This window comes from Microcaecilia unicolor, chromosome 4 (genome assembly GCF_901765095.1).
Source record: "Microcaecilia unicolor chromosome 4, aMicUni1.1, whole genome shotgun sequence".
NCBI lineage: Eukaryota > Metazoa > Chordata > Amphibia > Gymnophiona > Siphonopidae > Microcaecilia > Microcaecilia unicolor.
In genome coordinates, this window is record NC_044034.1 from 247905896 (window position 1) to 247932123 (window position 26228).

The window sequence follows — 26228 nt, forward strand, 5'->3', positions numbered from 1 at the left end:
ACAGTGAGTTGATCACAGACTGTTTGTTCTATACATTTTCCTAAAAACGAGATGTTTGATACTGGCTGGTAACTTTCAAGTTTATCCTGGTCAAGGTTGTTCTTAGCAAAGGTCACACCACTGCTCTTTTTAATGCTGTTGGTAGTTGCCCATTAGAAAAAAGAGGAGTTCACAATTTTTGTGGTGTCTTCAATGAGGCCCCTGCTTGTCTGCTGCACTATCTTTAATGGGCAGAGGACGAGGGAGCAGGTAGTTGGTTGAAGGTCTCTTAGGATTTTGTCAAGGCCCTCCTCTGTTATTGGGTTAAAAGAGTTCCATATGTCTGTCAGGAGAGGTCGAGTTTGTGCACTCCTGGTTAGCTGGTTGGAAACCAGATGGGACTGCCTGTAAATCCTGGTAGAGACTTTTAATTTTGTTGGTAAAGTATGCAGCAAAATCACTGCAGTTCCATTGTGACTGGGCAGGCTGGCTCTGTTGTGGGGGATGCAGTAGGCTGTTTATTATGCTGAACAGGTGCTTAGTTGAATTGGCAACCTGTTCAATGCATTGAGAAAAATATTGTTTTTGGCTGCTGTTATGTATTGGTGGTACTTTGTCATGTGATTCATACAGTTTTGCCTGTTCTCATCCAGGCAAAATTTACACCATCTCCTTTCCAGTTTCCGTCCTTCACGCTTAAGGGTCCGAAGTTCTGGAGAAAGCCAAGGTGAGCATTTGTGAGTGGGGCATGACTTTTTTTAGTGATGCTATTTTCTCTAAGGTCTTAGTTAAGTGTTTATTCCAAATATCAACCTGTTCTGACACTGTAGTTGTCTTTTCATCCATATGTGGTAAGTCCAAAACCTCTAGGAACTTCTTAGCAATCAGCTTTTTCTCATCTCTGATCTCCTTCCAAACTCTGAGAGGTGCCATTTGTTTCAGGTGGTCACTTAGGGAAAACTTAATTAGAAAATGGTATGTCCGTGATAGGGGTGCTATTTCAATACTGCTATCCCAGTATTCTGCTATATTAATCCCTTTGTAGAAAACCAAGTCTAGTATGTGACCCTTTTCATGGGTTGGAGAATTGATCAACTATGTGAATCCTAGTGCTGTCATCATGTCCAGGAAGACAGCTGTGATGGTATCTGGGGTTTCAATGTGTAGATTGAAATCTCCCATGATCACCATCCTAGGGTAATTCAGAGTCATGTGTAATCAGATCAGGGAGTTCTTGCACAAATAAGCAGTGCTTGTGCTGGTACGTGCCAGTACAGCGTACTGGCACCTTTTTTCTGAGGGCCGGCTCACCTACCCGCCCTCAGCTTCCTGACTTTCCGTTCTGCCCCCTGCATTGAAATCTTCCATTTACCCGAAGTCACAGCAGCGAACCAGCAGTGAAAGCAGCAAGCAGGCAGGGTAGCCTCCTCAACGCTTCCCTTCCCTCTCAGCGTCCCGCCTTCCTCGGATGTAATTTCCTTTCTGTGAGGGCGGGACGCTGAGAGGGAAGGGAAGCGACGAGGAGGCGAGCCTGCCTGCTTGCTGCTTTCACTGCTGGTTCGCCACTGCGACTTCGGGTAAATAGAAGATTTCAACACAGAGGGCAGAATGGAAAGTCAGGAAGCTGAGGGCGGGCAGGTGGGGATGGGGTTGGAATGATCTCGGGGGCAGGTGGAGGCTGGGGCAAGTCACTAGACGTGGAAGGGAGGGGGAGGATAGGGGGCAAAGGAGAATCGCTGGACATGGAGGGGAGGGAAGAATAGGGGCAAAGGAGAATCGCTGGAGGGGAGGGCAGAGGAGAATAGATGGATATGGAGGGGAGGGCAGAGGAGAATCACTGGACATGGATGGGAGGGAAGGGCAGGGGAGAGAGGAGAGTTGCTGGACATGGATGAAGGAGAGGGAAGACAGGAAGGAGATGCACATGGATGGAGGGGAGAGGAGAAATGCTGGACATGGATGGAGAGGAGGAAAGAGAGAGGACGTGAGATGAACATTGATGGAAGGGGAGAGGAGAAATGCTGTACATGGATGGAGGGGAGGGAAGACAGAGGAGGAGATGCACATGGATTTAGGGGAGACGAGAAATTCTGGACACGGATGGAGGGGAGAGAGTTGAAATGCTGGACATGGATGGAGGGAAAGGAAGAGAGAGGAAGTGAGATAAACATGGATGGAGGGAAGGAGAGAGGAGAAATGCTGGACATGGATGGATGAGAAGGAAGAGAGAGGAAGGAGATGCATGTGGATGGAGGGGAGGGATGAATAGGAAGGAGATGCATACTGACGGAGATGAGGGAAAGGGAAAAGAGAAGAAAAACTGCACATGGATGGAGAAAATAGGCAAAAACTGGATCCACTCTATACCTCCTGCAGTCAAGTCTGCGGAGGACCCAGCTTTTACCTATGGATGCAGAGCAAGAAATGAAGAAGAAAGGAGGAAAGTAAAGAAATAAATGGAAAGGAATCCCTGGAAACAGAGTTAAGGGAACAGATGGAGAGCAGCAGAATCAGAGACTGGGACCGACATGATCAGAAAAACAAAGTCACCAGACAACAAAGGTAGAAAAAATCATTTAATTTTCATTTTAGTGTTTGGAATATGTCCAATCTGAGAATTTACATAGCTGCTATCTTATTTTGCACTAGGTATACTGGAGCTGTAACATCTTACAGAAATTATTCATAATGAAAATATTCAAGTTATTTTTTTTCTCCTATACTGGTATAATATTTTCAATTATGCCTGTTTATATGCGCCATGGTTGGTATAAGGGGTGTGGCTATCATAGTGGCGGAGCCATAGGTGGTGACCCCACCAATAATGAGTACCGGTACCTTTTTTCCTACAAAAAAAGCACTGCAAATAAGTCACCACTTTATTCATTAGTCACACTTTTTTTCACATATATATTCATTTACATACTTATTTACATATTTTTCTATATTTGTAAAGGACTACTAATGAAGGTACATACCGAAACACGGACTGTGTAGAGTCCATGCTTCAGTGTGTTTTCTCATCTATTTTTCTTCTGTGGATGCTTGCAATACAGGATTAATAGTGATTCCTGTCTCAATGCCTTGGTCTTTCCCACTCTCCTTCTTGGATGTGTGCAACTTTGGATCTGCCAATGCCATTTTGGAATATGGCACTGTTGGAGCAGGAACACCTGGGGATCATTGCTGCCCTCTTTGGAGCCCATAGATGGGGTTTGAGGAAGTAGGCACATGCCCACCATTCCTGGCACAGGCCCACTCAACAGTGGCACTTCCCTCTCTCCCTTTCCTCCACCAGCAGCCGGGCATCTGCCACTCTCTCTGAGCCCCTGTCCATTCCCGGTGTACCTCCGAGGCATCTCCAGTGGCAGCAGTGATTCATATTCACTGCCTGCGCTGGCTCCACAGGCTTCCCTTTGTCACATCCCACCCTAACTGACATCACTTCCTGTTTCCTCTCTGGTGGTATGCAGCAGAGAGAAACCTGTGGGGCCAGCGCAGGCAGCAAGTACTCCCAGATGAGATGAGTAAGGTGGGGTGGGGGGGGAGAGATACAGACATATTGGGATTAGGGGTAGAGGTGTGGTAGGGAAGAGAGAGATAGAGATGTTGGATGCAGGGCAGAGAAGAAGGTTAAAAAAAAACTATACTTTATTTATCTATGGGGGGGAGGTGTTTGGGAAGGCCAGAGGAGATTCTGAGTTACAGGAGGAGGAGCAGTCTGAGGGGCTCACCCAAAATAGAAGGTGTGGCTACACCACTGGTTTGAGGATGGCAGGAAATCTGAGAGGTACTTTTTTTTTTTTTCTTTTTTTAAACATTGGCAGCGTGTTCAGTTGGCTGGGGAGGGACTTACAAAGTTCCGTAGTAACCTATGGAACTTTGTAAGTCTAAGTGCTTTGAAAATGAGCCCCCTATACATCCAGCCAGACAGATAGATGCAATGAACACTTTAGGGCAGATGTAATAAGCTGCATTATCTATTAGAGCAGTGGTTTACTTTTGATTCCCCCACAGAAAAATCTGCAGTAAAACCATCTCACTAATAAGTTACCATGGTTTGCATGCAAACCTACCGAATTAAGAATTACTCCTGATGTAAAAAAAAAAAAATGTTGAATTTTGGAATTGTTTTTTTTACATTCCCTTTAGTGCAGAATCCCTAGATTAGCACAAGGCTGAAATAAAGATCCTAGGTGGTAGTAGCAGCATTATCAAAGGTGAAATGCACTACTTCACCTCAGAGGACTCATGCTTCCAAGTGAGCCCAATAGTCACTTGAACCCAAGACTTTCTGGTCTAGGCACCCTGGTGTGCACACTGCCAGATCTTCTTGGCATCCAGTGTCATCCTTCTCTTCCTGCTGTCAACTTGCAAAATGGTGGCACATCAAAATGCACCGCTAGGGGGTCAGTCTGCCAAATAAATGATTGCATCAGTATGCTTTATTTAGCAGACTGATCCATAGCAATGCATTCTGAAGAACCACTATGGGTCAGCAGGAAGAGAAGGATGCCACTGGATCCTCACCATACCAGGGAAGTATTATTGGTCCATGGAGGTCCAGCAGTGTGGACACTGGGGTGCCTGGACCAGAAAGTCTTGCGTTGAAGTGACTATTTGGGCCACATGGGCAATAAGTCCTCTGAGGTGAAGCACTGCTTCTCACCTTTGATAATGCTGCCGCTCCCCATCTAGGATTCTGCACTATGAGAATGTAAAAAGTTCAGCAAGATTTTACATCAGAAGTAATTCTTAATTGTAGCATGAAAGACTCTTTATTTGAGGGTCTCCCTGATCTGGGTACCCGATTCAGGGATTCTTTGGATCAGATAGCACTGGGAGAGAAAGGGGGATAATTGGAGGTCCACAATCACCAGGGAAATATTAAAGGACTAGTAAAAAAGGCCCATTTCGTTATGAAATGAAACGGGCGCTAGCAAGGCAATCCCCCACCCTCTCTCGCTGTCTCGCTCTGTCCCCTCCGAGTCCCAGACCCCCCTCCCACTCTCCCTCCCAGTTCAAAGCCACCCTCCCTCCCTGCCTTCCTTCCTCCCTCCCTCCCAGTTCAAGGCCTCCCTCCCAGTTCAATGCCCCCCCTCCCTCCCAACCACCCACCCATTTCAAGGCCCTTCCCACCAAGTTCCAAACTCCCCCTCCCTCCGATTTCAACATCCCCCCCCCCCCCCCGCGTTATGGACCCCTGGACCCCTCTGCCGCGACCCCCTGGACCCCCCCTTCCCGATGAAAACACTCCCCCGCCACTGTCGCGTACCTGTGCTGACGGGGGACCCCCAACCCCCGAAGTTCTGTTTTCACAGAAACTTCAACAGATGATAATTCAGCAAGCAACACGCCGGCACAGACGAAAACAGAACTTCTGCTGTCGGTGGTTGGGGTCCCCCGTCAGCACAGGTACGCAACAGTGGCGGGGGAGTGTTTTCATCGGAAAGGGGGGGTCCGTAACGCGGAGGGGGGTATTGAAATTGGAGGAAGGGCTGAGTCTGAAACTCGATGGGAGGGGCGTGAGGGGCACACATCATGATGGTGCCTAGCAGACCACAGGAGCCACGGTCCCAGGCAGGACAGAACGTTGGAGGTGAGAATTATATATATAAGATGGGGGTCAGAGGTCTAGTCTTTTATTTTTAACTGTCTCCTATTTAATAAGTGCACACACGCCGAAAGGAAAGGAGGCATTCGTTACCGATGTAGCAAACCATTGAAGATTACCACAGCAGTTTGTGCATGCCATTTTTTTCTTTAGCGTACATTTTTTAATGCCACAGTCATTTGCATGCTATTAGTTTACTGCATTGGGATTCAAACATTTTTCAGCTTGTACATTGGAACACTGTGTACTGAAGCTTAATGTACCGTTCTAACACATTACTTATTACATCAGCCTCCTTACGTTTCAAAATCAGCGTTTTTACACACAAGCTTTTGTGATGAGACGCACAATTGAAAATGGACGTGTAGATGTACTATACCTCTGTTCTGTTACACACTTTGAGAACATGCAACACATTCCTGCATACATTCTCAATAGATGTATTGCCAAAGCAGCAGGTGATTCCCAAAATTTCAACACTGGGGGAAGCCAGCGCCATCATGATGGCTTGTGCATCATCCACCCCACAGTCAACATCCACCACCAGCAGCTTCTTAGCCATTTTATACCTGGAACAAAAACAGAAATATACAGTAAAGATCAACTGATTTGGGCCCAAGTAAGAAATGCCAAAAAATAGTCTTGCAGGGGGGTAGGCACTTGATGCTGATGAGAGGAAGAAATATTCTCTGTCAGCTCACAAAAGATAGCCCTGGAGGGTTTAACTTCTGAAACTTCCTGCTATGAACCTACAACCTGAATTTTAAAACTTAAGGGGCCCTTTTACTATGCTGTATCAGGTGCTAATAAGCAACCTAATTCAGGAAAAATGACCTAACACTATTAATTTTGTTTTTGGGGAGGGGGGGTTTCAGGGGTAGAGAATGCAGCAGACAAAACAGAGAATCAGAACAGAACAAACCAACTGGTGAAAAAAGCACAAAGGGCCTCCAAGAACAGGCTGACATCAGAATGTGCCTTTATTAAATGACCCTGACACTGTCCATGTTTCAGCAACCTGCCTGTATCAGGGGTCTGATCAAAAGATAACAAACATCACTATTAACGGGACAAGATATTTCACGCCTCTGGTTACCAATGAATATTCACATTCCAGACTTCATCCCATATGCTGTGCATCCATTACCTCTGGGCGTGGGAGAAGAGACTCTACATTAACTGCTGAACTTTACAGGACTCCATACCTATATTGATCACCTTAAGACGACCTTCAAAGAAGTGAATCATACGATCACTTATGAGAACGGACTGATTCGTCAAACCGTTGAAAATTTGCTAAAAGATGCTCATGTCTCTGTATGGAAAGTTTTATTTGGGTATTCACCTACTGCTAATCATATCATTAATGTTCTTATTCACCCTATCATTATTTTAACTATTGTACAAATTTTGCTATGCGTTGTCATGACGGTCCTAAAATGAAACATGTACATCTCCTTGCAGCACATGTCCTACAAAATACCATCAACATTTTAAGGTAGTTACACATAAGTTTTTCCAGCATCCATCTCTGAAACCAGGTTAATTTGGCCTCCTAATTTGTTTATTTACTACATTGTACACCAGGGTCAGCTACAGTATATTGTTGCTTCCAGTGCATTTTTTCTACTGAAAAAGGTGCCGGTACTCAAATGCCAGGCCACCTTTCAGGGATGGGGTGATCACTGAGGGATCCACTCCACAATAGCCAAGCCCCCTTCAACCAGCCACAGAATCTATGACAAGGCAGAATTGGTGTATAGAACCTAAGCTCTTTCATTAAAACTTGGGGATCATAGGTCAATTTTAGCAGACAATGCAAAAGGTGGCGGTACTCAGTACCCCCAAGTACCCCCTCAAAAAAAGCACTGGTTGCTTCCCACTTTATCATACCCTCACTCGTGGCATCCTGGTACTTTTAGGCTTTAACCTCCTCAAAAATCCCTGCATCCCATATGCACTGTTCGTTCTCTCTATGATCAGCACTGAGGTGGCATATTGGGTTCCTCGCCCAGTAGTGGCTGCCCTACCTAAGACATGAAGTTTGGCCTCATAATGAGACCTGCTTATCTCCATAGCTATGGAGATAATACAGTGCAGAACAGGGGACCTCCTGGAACTAGCAGGATATGTACTACTGGAGGTATGAGAGGCATAAAAGCTGCCCACTGCTGTGTATAAAGTCCCGTCTCTGAATATCATCGGGGCAAAACTCTTGGTGAGATTCTGACTTATAAACGATTAGAAAATTCTTTTGATAAGATTCAATGGTTTGGACATGTGAAATGTGGTACCTGTCCATGGTGTGCACCGACCATTGAAGGGATGGATTGGACTGAGCCTATGTCAGGCTAAAGAATTACAGCTAGAGCTAATATTACACGTGATTCCAAGAATGTGATCTATGCCATTATATGCCCTTGTAATCTTCTATACATCAGGAGATCATCATGGGCTATAAAGGTAAGACTTACTGAGCACAAATCACATTTGAAAAATCATGTGACACCTGCATCTTAAGTAGCATACTGGGAGTGCAAGCAACATTTGTTTGAAGATCTAAAATAGAGAGTTCTAGACTGCACTGAAGCAGGGTGGATGGGAGGTAATTTAGATAAACTGCTTAACTACAAAGAACAACGCTGGATTATTCAATTGGATACTTTGGAATCCAATCAATAGAAACAGAATAAAATAAAACATAGAAAAGAAAATAGGAGGATACCTTTTTTGATTAGCTTTCGAAGGTAGCCCTTCTTCGTCAGATCAGAAATAAGCAAATTTTGATAAGTAATTTTGATAAGCATATATAAGTGAAACATCAAAGTATTTCAGTGACAGTCTGAAAGGATGAGGGAGGGGTGGGCTAGGTGAGAAACAGAGAGGGCTGAGAGGATGGGGGGCAGGGAGATATGCATGGTGATCAGAGGGTGACAAAGCAGTGAAATTTCATGGTTTATAATGGGCTAGAAAACCCAGATCTTTGTTAAATCCTGTCTGGTGGGTGTCAATATATTTAATCATTTTGACTTCAAAGGTCTTGCGTTCCTATATTGTTTTAAAGTTTCCTTTAAGTATACTCACTATAAAATCATTAGTACAGTGTTTTGGTTCTGTGAAGTGCTGTCCCACAGAGGTAACATCCTGATTGGCATTGGCATTTTTCATATGATGTCTATGTAAATTAAATCTCTTTTTTAGCATCTGGCTTGTTTCTCCAATATAGCAACCTTCGTCACATTTTTTTACTCTGGATGACAAATACTACATTGGAAGATGAGCATGTGAAGGATTCCTTTATGTTGAATATTCAGCGCTGGCCGGTTAAGTTAATAGCAGGCAAAGACAAAACTGCTAATTATGTGGTCCAATTTACCCACTAAACTTAGTCGGCCAGAGCTTGAATATTTGTGGCTAGCCAGTTATCAATTAGCCACTAAGCACTAATATTCAACAGAGATAACCAGCTAACTCGCGCTGAGTATTAGCGCTTAGCTGTCTAAGCATTACTTACCAGGCCAGGAGCCTTCCTGGCTGGTTAAATATGGATGAATATCAGGCCCTATAAATTTGAGTTCCGCTCTGAGTATCTGTATAATGGCTATCAAGAGACAGGGTCTCACAATACAATAATACATGTGGTGTACACAAGCTGAGCATACTTGGAAAAATTTAGGGTCCCTTTAACTAAGTTGTGTTAAGCAGCTAACATGGGATTTTCACCACAGTAGTATGGGTCTGTGATACTGTTTACTGCACTAAAAAGGGAGCTTTGCATTAAAAATTCTATATTAGCAGCCTAATGTGGACGTAAGCAAGATTCGGGAGTGAAAGAGGAGGTGGTAAGAGACACAACTGTACACATTTTGAAGTGCTGTTCCCTCTCCCGGTCCGCCCTCTCTGCTCCACCCACCCCCAAGTCCAATTCCCTTCTCACATCCCCCAATCACATCCCAGACACTGCCACCATGGACCAATCACATCCCAATACTGTCCTCATATCCCAAACACAATCCGTGCCCCCTCCCCAACATACAACTCCGCCCTTTCAACATAAAACCAAGCCCCTCCGGAGCCCTCCCCTCCCCCACCCGTGAGACTACCACTAGGGAGCCAAGGCCCATGTTGGATAACGCCATTAATGCGAGCAGCAGCAGAGGGCAACCACTGCTGCCAGACCCTCCTGAACTTCACTGAAGACCCTTGTATAGGTCTCTGGGGGTGTTTTGAGAGGAAGGGTAGGACTCTGGAGGGACTTTATGTTGGGGGCAGGGACTTTGTGCCAGGAAGGCCCCGAATGTGATCAAGGTATAGGAACAGTGTCAGGGATGTTTTGGGGGTAAGGGGACTGTATCAGGGATGTGATCAATATATGGGAACAGAGTCAGAGAGGTAATCTGGGTAACTATGACGGCAGTGTTGGGGTGTGATCGGGGCATGGCAGCAGTGTTGGGACATGGTGGCAAAGTGTTGGAGCTGAGATCAGGGGGGCTGGAGGTATAAGACTTTGACTTGGGGGGGGGGGGGGGATACTGTCATGGAAGCAGATATGCAGTGGTGAGTGGGTACGCTACCATGACAGTTCTTTCTGGTTTACCTGTTTACAGTGGGCCCACACCACATTACATGTAGTGCCTGACAGCATGGGATCTGTTATTGCATGTAACACAGTGCCTCTGCAGTAACCTTCTGTTCTGTGCAATAAATACATGACAGAGGGTGTGGCCATTATCAGCTTTGCCAGCACTCGCCTTTGCACTAACCAGTGGCGTAGCTACGTGGGGCCACAGGGGCCTGGGCCCCCGTAGATTTGATCCTGGACTTCCCTGCCGACAACCCTCTCGACCCCCCCATCCCGCTGCCAACCCTCCCCTGCCGTCGCCTACCTTTGATGGCAGGGGACCCCAACCCCCGCCAGCCGAGGTCCTCTTCTTCCGGCGCAAGGCTTCATCCTGTTTCTGTGAGTCTGACGTCCTGCACGTACAACAGACTCACAGAAACAGAACGAAGCCTTGTGCAGGAAGAAGAGGACCTCGGCTGGCGGGGGTTGGGGTCTCCTGCCATCAAAGGCAGGCGACGACAGGGGAGGGTTGGCGGCGGGGTGGTCAAAGTTGTTGGTGGGAACAGCAGAGGCGGTGGCGGGGGGGCTAAAATGTGCCCCTTCGCCTTGGGCTATGGACCCCCTCCCGCCGAAGTCTGGCTACGCCCCTGGCACTAACTCTGGCTGGGGACTGGTATCGGCAAATGCTGTTCTGGTAGTCTGCTAGTATTTCAGTGGTAGCTTAGACTTTACATCTATAACAGAAATAGGTTCCTGGAACTGAAGAAAATGTTGATGCAGGAGTCCCTCTTTCTAGTAGAGTGGAGGAGTAGCAGCTTTGCGGTTAGAGAAATGGCTGTGAAGCAGGGAAGCCACACTACAAATCCCACTTCTCCCACTGTGATCTTGGCCAAGTCACTTCTACTCTCCATTGCTTCAAGTACCACAAGATTGTAACTCAGTTTAGGACAGGAATAGCTTAAGTACATGCAAAAGAGCCAGCTTTGAGGATGTTGTGAGTGCCTTGAGCACCCTCAATATTGAGCAAAGTCATTCACTGTGACTGTGTCCAATGAGGGGCAATTTGTTTTAAGTTTAGCACCCCCAATCAGTTCGAAAAGTTGGCTCCTATAAATACATAAGTAAGTAACAACTTGAATTTGCCGTTGGGAAAGCAAATAAATCTTAAAATCCGGTATACATCCTAAATCAGCAGAACAAAACCTGAACATTTCTGCTCTGGTTAGTGCAGTGGACTTTGATCCTGGGGCTGGGGAACTGAGTTCAATTCCCACTGCAGCTCCTTGTGACTCTGGGCAAGTCACCTACTACTACTACTACTACTATTTAACATTTCTAGAGCGCTACAAAGTGTACGCAGCGCTGTACAAACACAGAAGAAAGACAGTCCCTGCTCAAAGAGCTTACAATCTAATAGACAAAAAGTAAAGCATTTAAATTTAAAATATTTAAGCAGTCAAGCACAAGAGAACAGTCACAGAAGGACAGAAGATGTTGAAGGGTGGTCAGTGTGATTAGGTGTAACTCTGGTTGGAGTAGTGGGAGAAGGTGATAGAAGAATAGAAATGGGTGAGGTAAAGTAATGAGTGGGTTGATAGGGAGGTTATATAAGACATGTCACTCTAGGGGTGGGTGGGTAGAGGGGTAGGGTGGGTGGAAGCAGGAGAAGGTATTCTCTGCAGCCTATCTGTGAGATGGAAAATGCTCTCTGAAGCTGCTGCTATAAGTTGTTAGTTTTCTCTCCCTGAAAGAGATCCAAGCCACACACACCTAACCCTCCATTGCCCCTGGTACAAAATAAGTACCTTAATATATGTAAACCGCTTTGAATGTAGTTGCAAAAACCTCAGAAAGGCGGTATATCAAGTCCCATTTCCCTTTCCCCCTCTTAAGCCACTGCCCTTTTTAATGTAATTCTCTTGCTGCAATGTCAGCACAATCAGCCGCACACGCACACTAAAAGAGGGAGGGATTTTTGTTTTCTTTCCCAGACTGCCATTCTCTCTCTCTCTCTCTCTCCAGCATGGCAGGCAGTCTCTTGGAGCTAGCAATGCAGCTCTGTCGTTTATTTTGGGAAGCAACAGAAACTCTCGCCTACCTTCTTCAGGAATCCTGCTCTGTCTTCCTTCTTCTGCTTACTCTCCCGAACGCCTCCTTTTGCTGCAAAAGCATACTATAAATAGCTGGCAGCCCTTTATGCACCAGTCCAGGACCCCCGTGCTGACAGAAAGTGGAAGTAAATATTCCATTGGTCCTAGATCAGTTGTGGTCTGGGACTTTCACGCCCAGCAAATTAACCCTGTAGCATCTGAATTGCAGGGTTTTATTGAAAACTTATCTTACAGTTTTCAGAAGAACAGCAGCTCAATGTAAGTTTCTTGTCCCTGGACTGTAAATGCTTACAAAGGAACAGTAACTGAGTACTATGTCAAAGTCATATGCCCTTTCAAATAACTCCATGAATACACACTTAATGAATCATAAAACACTGCTACAGAACGAGTTCAAGTGTGGGTTAAGGACCAGGTTCTGTGATACCTGTCATCTCAAGAATGTAAAACATAGGATCTGTTTAGTCAAGAACAAATGGACTTTTTAGCCCACATTCTAGAGATGGAGAATTATGGAATCACCCTAGTACTCCGATTTGGGGGAGGAGCCCAGACGTGGACTGGGGGGCACTGAATTCCCTCTCTCCCCCCCTCCCCGCACACCAAAAATAATACCATTCCCTGGAGGGGATGCTGAAGCCCTTCCAGCCAACCCTCAACCTCATGCTGCTGTAGTGCAGAAGAAGTTAGCATGCCTCCAGACACCCACACCAGGACTCTCTGAGGGGAGCAGCTTGGCTATTTTTTGGGGCTGGCGGGGCTTCAGCATCCCCACCAGCCATTTAAAGGGAGCATGTTTGGAGGGGACTTAAGCCCAAAGCGGGGGGCCCAGGCTCCCAAGGCAGGGGTGTGCTGATAAATTTTTAACAACGGGCTCTCTCTCCGAGCATAGCTAGCCCTGCAATTTGGGGGGACTGGGGTGGGCAACGCATGCCTCTCTCACCCCCCTCGTGCGGGCATGCTAGGCATACCTTTACTGACAGGAATGCCAAGCTCCACCAGCCAATAAATGGACTACCACCTCTCCCCACTGTTTGTTTCTGGCTCTGAGTATCATGCTGGGACTTCTCTTGCATGCAGAAGTCCCAGCCTCCTGCTCAGAGCTAGAAACAAGGAGTGGGGAGCAGCAGCAGTCTATTTACTTGGCTGGTGGGGCTCGGCACCCCCACCAGCTAAGTAAAATAGCATTCAGGAGAGGGCCCGAACCCACATTTTGGACTCAGGCCCACCCAGCAGCAGCACTGTAGCGATGTGGCTGACAGGCATCCCCATGACCCACCAGCTAAAGATTCCTGGCTGGCACCTCACCCTCTAAGAGATCTGGGGGTCGCTTAACTCCATTTCCCGACCCCCCCCCCCTCCCAGTCCCTTTAAATCCTTTAGTTCTTCACCAGCAGCAAGCATTAACACATTCCCCCTGCTCACACCCACCCAAGCCTTTCCTCTGATGCAACTTCCTGGTCCTGCGAACAGGAAGTTGCTTCAAAGTGAAGTCTCAGAGCCAGGGCGAGCAAGGAGAATGAGTTGCAGCTCGCTGCTGGTGGAGACCTGAAGGATTTAAAGGTACTGGAAGGGGGGGGGGGGTCTCTGGGGAGTGAAGTGACCCCACGATTGCCTAGGGAGGGGGAGGGAGAGATGCCAGACTTGGTTGTCATGCCCATCCACTTTTGGCTCAGGCCTGCTCAAAATTGGGTGTCTGGCAAAGTGGCAAGTTATTAAAATAACCATGGGTGGGGGAACTACTTTAACCAGTGGCGTACCAAGGGTGGGGTGGTCCACCTCGGGTGCACGCTACAAGGGGGTGCAGGGAGCAGCAGCGCGGCTGTCGTCTCCGCCGGTTCCCTGCTTCCTCTGAAGTTACTTCCTGTTCTGGGGCAGGGAACCGGCAGAGCCGACAGCCATGCATCTGCTTCCTGCACCCTCAGGAGGTAAGAACGATGCATTTAGGGGGGTACAGGTGATGTGCTGGGGGGAGAGGGTGTCGTGATTTGCAAGGGAGGGTGATGCGCCGGGAAGCACTGAGACAATCCGCCCCGTGTCGTAGCCAACCTAGGAACACCACTGACTTTAACAACTGGCTCCCAAAATAACAACTGGCTCCCAAAATTCTTAAAAACTTAACAAACAGCTTTCGCAAGCCCATGAGAGCCCACTCCAGCACACCACTGCCCCAAGGCCACTCTGTAGCTATGCCACTTGTGGAGAAGGTACATATTTTATAAAGGTGATTTTATCATATACCAGTGTCTGCGTTGTTCATTCATAAGTGCCCTAAAGCATTGGTGATCTGAGGGGAGCTGGAGAAGGCTAGTGTGGTTATATTAGAAAACTTATTTACGATTTGCAAATGTAAAACCCCATTTCAGAAAGCTGATATTAATATGTGCAGATGATTCAAGTGAGTGTGGTTTGGGCAGGATTTGGGTGGAAGTACAATCTACATGTGTATTACATAAGAACATAAGAGTAGCCATACTGGGTCAGACCAATGGCCCATCTAGCCCAGCATCCTGTTTCCAACAGTGGCTAATCCAGGTCACAAGTACTTGGCAGAAACCCAAATCATTGCAAGATTCCATGCTACCAATCCCAGGGCAAGCAGTAGCATCCCCATGTCTGTCTCAATAGCAGACTGTGGACTTTTCCTCCAGGAACTTGTCCAAACCTTTTTAAACCCAGATAAGCTAACCACTGTTACCAGAACAGAACTACACATGTGTGTGGAATACACATGTATGTGTGAAAAATTGAACCTTAGAATGTATACCTACTCAAGAAAACATATAGCAGTGCTTTTTGTCTAGGAAAAGAAGGTGTCAGTTCTCATACATGGCCAACCTTAGTAGCCAAATCCCCACAGTAGACATGCCCTTATCACCAGCCACGCAACATAGAAAAAGCAACATTGCAAATATAACACCAGTCCTAGAATCAGTGGCGTAGCCATGGGGGCGGGGGGCTTGGTCCCCCAATTTGGATTCAGGCCCCCCAGTCTGTTGGTTTGGCTGACGGAGCTCCCCATGTCCTGCCAGCAGATGCCTTCCTCCAGCGATGTTCGCCGCTGTGCTGCCTGCCCTGCTTCCTCCCCCCCCCCCCCCCCCACATGCATGCTTAGTTTTAGTGAAATTGAGAATGTACGAAGTCTCGCGCATGCTCAATTTAATTAAAACTGAGCATGCGCGCAGGGGGAGTAGGGCAGGCAGCATGGCAGTGAACATTGCTGGATTAAGGCTTCAGCTCAGTGGCGTTCCTAGGGTGGCTGACACCCGGGGCGGATTGCCGATGCGCCCCCCCTGGGTGCAGCGCGACACCTCCCCCCAGCGAAACAAAAGGACACCCCCCCCTCCGGGTGCATTTTTACCTGCTGGGGGGGGGGTGCCACACGCCTGTCGGCTTCGCTCGTTCCATGCTCCCTCTGCCCCGGTACAGGAAGTAACCTGTTCCGGGGCAGAGGAAGCACGGAACGACCTGAGCTGACAGGCGCACGGCAACCCCCCAGCGGCGTGCACCCAGGGCGGACCGCCCCCACCGCCCCCCCCTTGGTACGCCACTGCTTCAGCTGGCAGGGCTTGGGGACCCCCGCAAGTCTAGGTATGTGGGGTTGTGTCAAGAGCGGAGAGCAGCGGGGAGGCAGGGCAAAATGTCCTCCCTCACACACTTTGGGCTCGGGTAAAATGTCTTCCCTCACACACTTTGGGCTCAAGCCCCCCCCCCCCCCAAAAAAAAATAATAATTGAGGTCTGGCTATGCACCTACCTAGAACAAGCAGCATTTTCTACATAGAAACTACATATCAACAGAATACCTCACCTCTGTCATCAGAACAAGGATTTTACATGGCCTTAAAGTACCAGTATACACTGAAAGTAACATTACAAGAAGTGCCACTTGCTTAGGGTTACCAGACGGCTCCAGGTCATGGAGGACAGACTGGAAGTAAAACCAGGACTAGCTCATTGTGGCAAGGAGAGCAGCTGACATTGAACTAATTCTATGAAAATCAAATCTATCCTCCGATTCAAACAGGAGCAGCTACAACTGAAAGCAAGCAGGGTCACCTAAACCAAACATGGCAGACCAAACCTTCCAAAGGCACAACATGCATTTTTTGCCTATTGAGCAGAGATTGTTAGGTGCCACCATTAAAACCTATACCATTTTAAGGAAGAGTAGTAATGTGTGAATGGAGCTGTTCAGAAAAGGGGGGAGGAAGAAAGGGGATGGGACTTGATATAGTACCTTTCTGTGGTTACAATCAAAGCAGTTTACATATTATATACAGACTAGCCGTTGAGCCCGTAAAAACGGGCTGGTATTGAGGTTTTCCTCCCCCCGCGGTCACCACCGCTCCCCTCCCCCCCGCGAAGTCACCACCGCTCCCCCCCCCCTCGAAGTCGCCGCCACCCCTCCACCTGGCCCGGGCCCTCTCTTCACTTCTGAACTTACACATCCATTCGCCGAACGCAGCAACGCACATCAGCTGAGCTGCCCCTTCCTTCTCTGCCTGTGTGTGTCCCGCCCTCGCTGACGTTACGTCACAGGAGGGCGGGGCCACAGGCAAAGAAGGAAGGGCTCACTGCAGCTCAGCTGATGTGCGTTGCTGCGTTCGGCGAATGGATGTGTAAGTTCAGAAGGGAAGAGAGGGCCCGGGCCGGGTGGAGGGGTGGCGGCGGCGACTCCGAGTGGGGGGGGAGCGGTAGCAACCTCGGCGGTGCAGTTTCCCTCTCTGTCCCGCCCCCCCCCCCCCCCCCGTCATCACATATTGACGCGGGGGCGGGACAGAGAGGGAAGTCTCTACTGCGCATTTGCGAGTGAGTCGGTCACTCGCCATTTATATGTTTGATACTTATTTTGTACCTGGGGCAATGGAGGGTTAAGTGAATAGCCCAGAGTCACAAGGAGCTGCAGTGGGTCTTGAACCCAGTTCCCCAGGATCAAGGTCTACTATACTAACTCCTAGGTTACTCCAGTCCAAGAAGAGGTGATGGCCTCTGTCACCCTAAGCCTAAATTTTTGCTTGATATACCTTCTTCATCATCTAAAGTTAAATAAATATCAATCTTCCATATTCTATGTATGAGGTGCTATGTTATGGAATGCACGTCCAACTGACTTACAACAAATTGCTTCTATGATCCAGTTTCAAAAAGAGTTGAAAGCTCATCTATTTGTACAGGCCTTTGCTTCAATCTGTTCAGAGAATTGTTAAGGACTTTTTGCACCGCCTATAATATTTTGATAACAACTTGTAAACCTGAGGGCACAGCGTGCCCCTTATACAGGATTTTATTTTATTTTATGTAATGTTTATATGGTTTTATTGTGTATGTTTTTATTGTTACCTGCCTAGAATTGTAAGATAGCATGGGCTACAAATTTCTTAAATAAATAACAATTTGAACCAGAATAACTCAACTTGGAAGGTGGCTGCCTTTCAACCTGAAGGTCACAGCGTCAAGGTTGGCTTGTGTATGACTGGAAAAAAGCATGCTGAGAGACTTTCAGCGACCCATGAAAAAAGTATAGTAGAGCCTGCTACAAAAATACCACAGTATGCTATGAGCATGCAATTTATTGCCATGTGGCTATAATCCACAGCTAATTATTAAATGTCAGTGCCTGAGCAGCAATTGGCTGAGTCACTGACAAAAAGGGTGACGCTTTAAAAAAACACACACACAAACATTCCATGGTGTATTGACAAACTTTCCCCCAACCCAACACCTCTTTCCACCCCCACCTTCCCTCAAAAATATCCCTAGTGTTTAGCGGCACCCACAAATATCCCTAGTGTCTAGTGGCATCCCCCAAACCCCCGACTGGACTAAAGAAAAATGTTTCTAGTGTTTAGTGGGACCCCTCCCCTCAGGACCCCTTACTCAGGCCCTTCCCCACACTCTGTACTTTTAAATGAGTCAGGGGCGATGCCCTATTGCCCTCTCCCACATGTATCCCTTATATGGCATATTGACTCCACCCAGTACATTCCAGGATGAACCGCGTGGTGTATGGTGCTGCCATTTTGAAGATGACAGCACTGGAGGCAGAACTGAGTGGACATTACTCCTGTGTCATTTTAAGCTACAGGCCCTGGTGAATGGCCTGGGCAAGGAGTCCCATGGGGGGGGGGGGTCCCACTAGACACCAGGGACTTTTTTTCTTTAATCCAGTTGGGTCAGGGGGTGGGAGGGAGGGGTGCCACTAGGGATATTTTTCAGGGGTCAGGGTATGAGGAGGTTTGGTCATGTTGGGGGGTTCCTCTAGACACAAAAAATATTTTTCAAGGGTTGGAGTGAGAGGAGGGGTCAGTCATGTTGGAAGGGGGGTGAGTCCCGCTAGACACTAGAGGATTCTTTGGAAGAGAAGGGAGAGGGAGGGGGCCACTAGATAACCAGGGCAAGTTTTTATTTAATAATGGGGAAGGGGAGGTCAAGTCAGGGTTGAAGCTATTGGGGCGGGGCCCATCCAGAAAACAGGACAGTTGCAGAAAGCGGTCCAGAGCAGGATGTTCGGGATGGAGGAACAGAGAGGGTGCCATTTCGAGACAGATTGCCATTAAGGAATGGAATGAGTAATTTACCTGCTTTATAACTTTTAGAGTATCCTGTTTATCCCTCGTAACATGTATCTTATTTAAGTGAATCTAAGCAGGATACTACAATTAAAAAAATAGGGTGAGAACTGCAAAGGTGTATGGTCCTTCCAAAGATGGAGTCTGGGGTATAAACCTGGAAAGATTTAAGCATTGCATTGCTCTGCAAATGAAAGAAACTGTCTTTCTTTGGTGCCTTTAAAAGGACATAGAGTGGAGGCAATGGAAGGACAATTTTCAAAATAATTTGCCGAACAACTGAACAGTTTATTTATTTATTCACACTTTTATAACACAGATCCAGATCTGCTTCCCCTGGTGTGCAAATAAAATAACAATTCATACATTCATGGATCAGAAATACATAATAGAACCAAGACACCTCCTCTAGGAAGCAGACACTCCAGGCTAAAAGCTGCTCTCTACTCAATGCATTAGAGCCGTGGGATGTTAGGAGAGGCAATTTGGGGGCTCATTTTTAAAGCACTTAGACTTACAAAGCTCCATGGTGTAGTATGGAACTTTGTAAGTCTGTGATTTGAAAATACGCCTCAAAGTCATGTGTTGTTTTGTACCAAATAAGGTACTGGGCGACCGGGCTACCCCTCCCTCTTTACCTCACACACTCCTCCTTGTTACTCATACCTTCTATCTCCTCTCTCCCTTCCTTCCCATCAGAAAGCTGCTACATCAGGGCTCAAGGATTAGTGGCCTCCTGGCGGCTGGTGGCATGTGTAGTGCCAGCTGCCAGAATATAGGTTGGGTACTTTGCCACCTCCAGTGGCTAACACAATGAGATCTGCCAGCTGTCCTATCCCTATACTGCTAGCATTTTTCTGACTCACAAGCCTGGAACATGCATTTTCTTGTAAGATCAGCAGTCAGGAAGTGTTGACCTATGAACTTTGAAAATGCTTGCAGGGTCTTAAGTGTGTGATGTGATATTCCTTGTATTCTGACCCTTCAACTGTAGCAAATTCATGAAAAGCTAATTTCCTCAAATTGAAAAGATGCCCGGTCAGTGTCCGGTGTGACTCAGCAGAAAATCATCAGTGAGCAAAGTACATATGGCTATTTAATTCTGAAATCCTTGTTGATATTTTCCTGCATGCACTTTGCATCCTCAGCTATGCAGAAGCGAAGACCACAGATACAAACGTATTTGTGGACTTTGTCAGACCATATTTCAAAGGGTAACTCCATGGGAAATTTTACTTTGAAAATTCATTTGCAGATCTTACCAACTCCCCAGGAATTTTAAAAATTACCCTATGCATATGTCTCAGAGGAGAAAGGACTATGACAGAGACATCAAAATATCTTAAAGGTATATGAATGCTTAAGACAACACCATTGGACCACCCCTATCTTTGGTTCACTTCACTGACTCCAGAGCATTCCAGCGCAACTATTAGGCAGGACTAAAGAGTCGCCTAGGGGAGAAACTTTGAGGGGGGAGGTTGCATTCAAGGTAAAACATTAGGTCTGGATTGCCACAGAAACTCAAAGAACCATAAACATGTATTTTTAGCAAAGATGGATAGTTTTCAAATAGCCAAGTTACTGTGATTATTCTGTGACTGGGAGGGGTGCTGTTGGGGTGATCATGATTGTCTGTGGGGAGGGGGGCAAAGGGCTAAAAGTTAATGGGGGAAGGGTGTAAGGTTGAAGATTTCACTAGGGTGCCGAATACTGTTGTATCAGACCTGCTCCGCAGCCCATCTTCCAGTAGTTGAAACAGCAATCTCTGGGGGCTGTAGTAGCCCATTATCTCATAAGACCTCACTATAGATTCTCAGGTCTTGCAAATTTGTGACTCAAAGTGCAGTGGAAGCCTGTATATAGCTCAGCACAAACTGCATTGGGCCCCATGTCTGAACAGGTCCCATGGCTAACTTAAGAAGTGGGAAGAAGAATGAGTAGCTGGGTTGCAAAAATGAGGTGGGAGACAGTACCACATCATTCTTTTGAGTTAGCGTATGAGTTTAAAATGAAAGGGAAAACACTGAACTGAAAGCCACCTTGCCTGGGAAGCCATTTTCCCAGTAATTGTTGCTTGTATGTGTGAGATTAGTGCTGCTGAATGGTAGAGAGGGAGCTGAAGACAGCTAAAATGCCTTTTACTTGTAAACTGTAACTCACTGCTGTGTTAAAGGCACTTCTTCTAAACAAAATACATTTCTTAGCCCTAAGGCAAGAACAGAGTGAAAAAGGTAAACAGAGCTTCAGAACTATTTGGTTGTATGAATGGTGAGTACCTATAAGAGCAATTGTGTTAAGCAAAATCCTTCTTAAATCTGAGGGGAAAATAAGCAGCTTACTGGCTGCAGATTTTTCAAATACTTAACAATCACTAAGTAATACGAGGACTATACAATGTTCCCAAACAGATCACACACTTGTAAGTTATGACACATTGACACTCTAAGAGAATAATTTTATAGGTTCACACCTACATAACACATTTTCCCACACTTATTCTATGCGTATTTTGTAAAGTAAAGTACTCCCCTATTTGACTTTATTAAATACTAACATAGGCATGAAAGATCACGTGTAGGCACAAGCACTTACACCAACTTGAAGGCTGATGTAAATGTTAGCATGTCCTTTCTGCCATTACGTATATAAATTAAAGCGTTTATGATCTATGACAAGGGTGGGCAACCTCAGTCGTCGAGGGCAGGGTTTTCAGGATTTCCCCAATGAATATGCATCAAAAAGGTGGGTTCACAATCTAACACGAAGTGGTAGTAACTTCAACAGATTTATTTATTTATTTGTTGCATCTGTATCCCACATTTTCCCACCTTTTTGCAGGTTCAATGTGACTTACATAATAAGGTGTTGAATGAGTAAAGGTTCATGTGTACAGACACATTAAGGAATCATGAAGATGAACAGAAGAGTTAGTATATGGCCATTACGAGCTCTGGTTTTGTTGTGTTGCAGGGTTCAGGCATTTAAGTTGGGTCGGTAGGGTATGCCTTTTTGAACATGTTGGTTTTTAATCGTTTCTGGAAGTTTAGATAGTTATACGTTGTTTTCACTGCTTTTGGTAGTGCGTTCCACAATTGTGTGCTTATGTAGGAGAAGCTGGATGCATATGTTGATTTGTATTTGAGTCCTTTATAGTTTGGGTAGTGGAGGTTTAGGTATGAACCTGTTGATCCGATTGTGTTTCTGGTTGGTAGGTCTATAAGGTCGGTCATGTATCCCGGGGCTTCACCGTAGATAATTCTGTGAACCAGAGTGCGGATTTTGAAAGCAATACGTTCTTTTATTGGGAGCCAGTGCAGTTTTTCTTGGAGGGGTTTGGCGCTTTCAAATCGTGTTTTTCCAAATATGAGCCTGGCTGCCATGTTTTGATGGTCTGAAGTTTTTTTATGAGTTGTTCTTTGCAGCCTGCATATTCCATTAGTCAGCATGGCTTAGTACCATTGATTGTATCAAATTGCGAAATGTTTCCCTGGGGAAGAATGGTTTCATGCGCTTCAGATTCCACATTGAGTGGAACATTTTCTTAGTTGTAGATTTCACTTGGCTCTCAAGTGTAAGGTTCCGGTCGATTGTAACGCCGAGGATTTTCAGACTATCTGAGATAGGGAGGGTGTAATCCAGGGTGTTTATATTTGAGGGTTTGTATGTATTGTGTTGGGATGAGAGGATAAGGCAGTGTGTTTTTTCTGTATTGAGTTTTAGTTGAAATGCATTAGCCCATGAGTTCATGATGTTCATGCTGAGTTTGATTTCATTGGTGATTACGGTCAGGCCATGTTTGTAAGGAATATATATTGTGACATCATCTGCGTAGATGAATGGGTTGAGGCCTCAATTTGTTTAAGGACTTGGCTAGTGGGGTCATCATTAGGTTGAACAGGATCGGTGATAGTGGTGATCCTTATGGTACTCCGCAGTCTGCTTTCCACGGCAGGGGCGTAGCTACGGGTGGGCCTGGGTGGGCCCAGGCCCACCCAATCTCAGCTCAGGCCCACCCAGTTTAAAAGCAGCAGCCACTGTCTTTAAGCCTCGCGGCGGCGCCGGCCCACTCAGCTACCTCCCACCTGCTTTTTAGTCTCGGGCAGCCGCACTTGCATCTCTTCTAAATCTGACTTCTGCTCCGCTCGGCCAGCAATGCATAATTGCCATCCCGCGCCGTCTCATCCATCGTCTGCGCCGCTCTAGTTTGTTAAAAACAGGTTCAACTGCACGGCACATGCTACGCTGCACTCCCACCCTAGCGATTACAGCAGGCCTGCCTCGCTAGCTACTCGGCCTTGCCCTGGCCCTATGATGCAACGCAACCCCCCCCCCCCCCCCCCGCCACTGGATCTTACCTCTGTGCTATCGCTAAATAAAAAGGAAGAATACGATGATCATTGAGTAAAAATGGCCGCCGATTGAACAACAACACGCTAACAACTTGCTCTGACCACCTCCGATTCACCTCAGTTTAACCAAACTGAAAATGGACGATTAATCAGGCAGACTAATCTGCATCGTAGAAACGAAGGCAAGTATCCGAGTCTGACTGCTTCTTTGGGGGAGGGGAGGGGAGGGGTTGGGGAGGAGCGGGACAGATTGGAACCAAGGAGGGAGGAAGGAGCAAGGAGTGGGACTGAGGGAGAGAGCCTGCTCTATCCCCACTGTCATTCTTTATCATTGGTAGCATCTCACTTATATTTTTAAACATGCCAGCTTGTGTAGCATGAGGATGTACATAGAGGAAGTATTGGTTTTATCGGTTACAGTATGCAATTTGTTCTAAAACATAATTTCCGGCAGCTGCTAATCCTGTGGCAGCAGGAGATGACATTGTATGAAGGCGTTTCCTGCTGCTGCTGCTGCTGGACAGGGAGGCCACAGCAGGAGATCCCAGTTTCCCAGTGGGAGTGTGGGAGATGACATGCAAAAACAGGAGACTTGGCAGGGCTGCCCTAACTCCACTCCCGGCCCAGCCCTAACCTATTCAGTTAGGGAATGGCCTGTTAGCAGACATATTTAGCAGCATTAACCATTTAAAGCATTCTTTTACTAAGCTGCAAGAAAAAGGGACCTGCGATAGCGGCGGCAGTTGTTTTTCCTGTGTGCCAGGGCCCTTTTTACCATAACCGGAAAAATGTCCCCCAAAAATGACCATGTAGTAAGATAACTCTTACCGCGTGGCCTTGTGGCAGGGAGCACTTACCACCTCCCATTGAGGTAGTGGTAAGGGCTCCCACGGTAACCCGTCAGTAACCGGGCAGCACATAGCAATGCCCAATTACCGCCGGGTTACCACCATGCTAGAAAAATTTTTTAAATTTCTGGAACACCAGAAATGATGCACGCTCAACCCAGAACTACTGCCGGCAGCTGCATTAGGCCAGCAGTAGTTCAGATTTAGCAAGCGGTAAGCCCGCTAAATCAGGAATATTTTTGTTAAGGCAACAGTTACGCCAGTTTGAACGTAAATGGTAAAAGAATCCTTCCCAAGAACTTAAAGATAAATGTAAAGCTGCAAGCTGACATCTATAAAGAGCGACTTGAATTTGTATGCGAACTACATGATGATTGGATTTAAAGACTGGCTTTCTGGTGAAGGAAATTTTATGGAAGAACATCAATAGATTAAACTGGCTATATAACTTTGTTTGGACATAATTAAATTATTATTTGGAAGTAGTTCATAATAAAAGGGATTATGTTAATAACAAACTGGATAAAGTTGATTGCAACCCACATCATCTGTTTAAAATAGTTCATGATTTGATTTTCACTCGTATTATGCAAGTTCAGAATGAGTCATTGTCTCCATCTGGATTTGATGACTTTTTCTTTTTCAAATATGGTGGGTAGCTTGATTAATAACAGTTCTTTTTCAAGTTGTCAGCCAGTTGAGGTGGATTCTACTTATGAATCCACAGAGAACAATTGGGTTCAGTTTCAATCATGTACTGACACTACTGTAACCAAATATCTTCAGAGTTTGCATCTTTCAGCAAAAACTTTGGATTTGCTTCCTTTCTGCATTTTTCTCAATGCAGAGAGGTTTTATTACCAATGGTTTCTTATCTGGTTAATCTTTCTTTGCAAACTGGAATGGTTCCTCATAGAATGAAGCAAGCTGTGATCACTCCCATTTTATAAATGGGGAAAAAAGTGGATGATGGATATTCTAGTTTTTTAAAATTATGTATTTATAACTTTAAGATATTACATCAAAGATTCCACTTTGACAAGAAATCCAGAAATGGTAACAAGAAATATACAATAATTCAATAATATTCAATGATAGGAAAGAGGAAAAGACATAGGGAAGCATAGTGCAATTATACCAAAGATCAACAGAGGGCAACCATGTTATCATTTATTCATATTCATTCATATCAGTTAGGTTCATACAGTGTAAAAAGACAAACTGCTCCCAGTCCCCCCATTAAATGCCTCTTGAAAAGGTATGTTTCTAAAGCTGCCTTGAATTTCTGATATGAAAGCTCAGGGTGAAGTTCAAACAGGAAGCCCTGTGTCTGGTAGAATCAAGTGTAGCGTGATGGTCTGATGGAATATGGAGTCAGTGGTCATTGAAGGATCGAAGGACTCTGGTTGGAGCATGAAGACAGGTAAGAAGGAATACTTGAGTGTGGAGTCTTATGAACCAGGGTAATAGAGAAGCAGCCATTGATACTGAATAAATAAGAGCATAAGAGAGATATCAAATTTGCTGGCATGTGAAAGAAGTCTGAGTGCTGTATTCTGGACAGCCTGCCGTCTACGAAGTTACATATGTGGGAGACCCGAGTAAATAATACTGCAGTAGTCTAGGCAAGTCAACAGAATGGCATAAAGTAATTTGTGAAGATTCATCCAAAAATTAATGACCAATGTGAAATTGTTAAGGACTGAAAAACAGGATCTAACTAGGGCAGTAATATGAGGTTCAAATGAAAGTTCTTGTCAAGGATTATACCAAGACCACAAAGGTTGGAGATCAAAGTTAGTGGGCAACTATTAAGAAGGGGGAAAGGAAGATTTGGGATGTCAAGTTTTCCTGTAACCCATAAGGCAGCAGATTTAGGGTTATTTAAGACCAGGAGGTTGTTACAGAGCCAAGAGAAGATTGCATCAAGTCCAGATTGTAAATAGGATAGATATGGGGTAAGAAAATCAGTATAATTAATCAAAAGGATGTCATTAGCATAGTAGAATGTAGTAAGTTCTAAGTCCTCAATGAGGATTGTCAGTGTTGAAAAGAAAGTGGGCCAAAGCTGAACCCTGGAGGACTCCACAATTTAAAGGGTAAACTGAGGACGACAAAGTAGAGGTAGATACTACAAATGTTCTGACTTTGAGAAATTAGAAAAACCATTAAAGCACCTGACCAGACAAACC

At 45.9% G+C, this 26228-nt stretch overlaps 1 protein-coding gene across 1 annotated transcript in view; it reads right to left on the reverse strand.

The window, feature by feature from the left end:
- Nucleotides 1-12366, reverse strand: part of LOC115468030 (inosine-uridine preferring nucleoside hydrolase-like) — a 36290-nt gene extending 23924 nt beyond the window's left edge. The window contains exons 1-2 of the mRNA XM_030199539.1: nucleotides 12253-12366; nucleotides 5973-6162 (exon numbers count right to left, since the gene is read on the reverse strand). Coding sequence (XP_030055399.1) covers nucleotides 5973-6155 — 183 coding nt within the window. The 5' untranslated portion in view covers nucleotides 6156-6162; nucleotides 12253-12366. The remainder of the gene's footprint in view (nucleotides 1-5972; nucleotides 6163-12252) is intronic.
- Between the last annotated feature and the right edge of the window lie 13862 nt (nucleotides 12367-26228).